Source organism: Buceros rhinoceros, unplaced genomic scaffold (assembly GCF_000710305.1).
Source record: "Buceros rhinoceros silvestris isolate BGI_N320 unplaced genomic scaffold, ASM71030v1 scaffold27808, whole genome shotgun sequence".
Lineage (NCBI taxonomy): Eukaryota > Metazoa > Chordata > Aves > Bucerotiformes > Bucerotidae > Buceros > Buceros rhinoceros.
In genome coordinates, this window is record NW_010425610.1 from 10,638 (window position 1) to 11,105 (window position 468).

Consider the following 468-nt stretch of genomic DNA (forward strand, 5'->3'; position numbering starts at 1 on the left):
GCTGGGCACCAGTCCCCAACCGCGCCCCCACCTGGGATGACAGCAGTGCTGAGCCCTGCCCAGACGCCCAGGCAGAGGGTGAGGGATGCCAGGAGCTGCATGGCGAGATCGAGTAGCCCAGTGGGACTGGCAATGTCTGCAGCTGCAGCAGATCTGGGGAGGAACTTTGAACTAGGACCAGCCCTTGCGGGGTGTGTGGAGGGGTTCGTCATGTTTCCAATAGCCCGGTGTCCTCCAGGGCAGTCGGCACAAAGGCCACAGGGCTGGGCTGCCGGCACCTCATTGGCACACCACCTTATTGCTCCTGGGGACAGATGGAGCTGGGGCGCAGACAGATGCAGGTGGCAAGAGGATGGGCAGTGCCCGGCTGGCTTCACTGCCTGCCCCAGCACCAGCGCTGCCGTGCCAGGCGGGGGATGCCCTGGCCCGGGATGCCACAGGCAGCAATAAGCATCGGGCCCGGGGCAA

General features: G+C 65.6%; 1 protein-coding gene across 1 annotated transcript in view; it reads right to left on the minus strand.

Moving 5' to 3' along the window:
* Positions 1 to 101, minus strand: part of ALPI (alkaline phosphatase, intestinal) — a 3,426-nt gene extending 3,325 nt beyond the window's left edge. Inside the window, exon 1 of the mRNA XM_010141218.1 lies at positions 32 to 101. Within this exon, the coding sequence (XP_010139520.1) occupies positions 32 to 101 (70 nt within the window). The remainder of the gene's footprint in view (positions 1 to 31) is intronic.
* Positions 102 to 468: the final 367 nt, after the last annotated feature.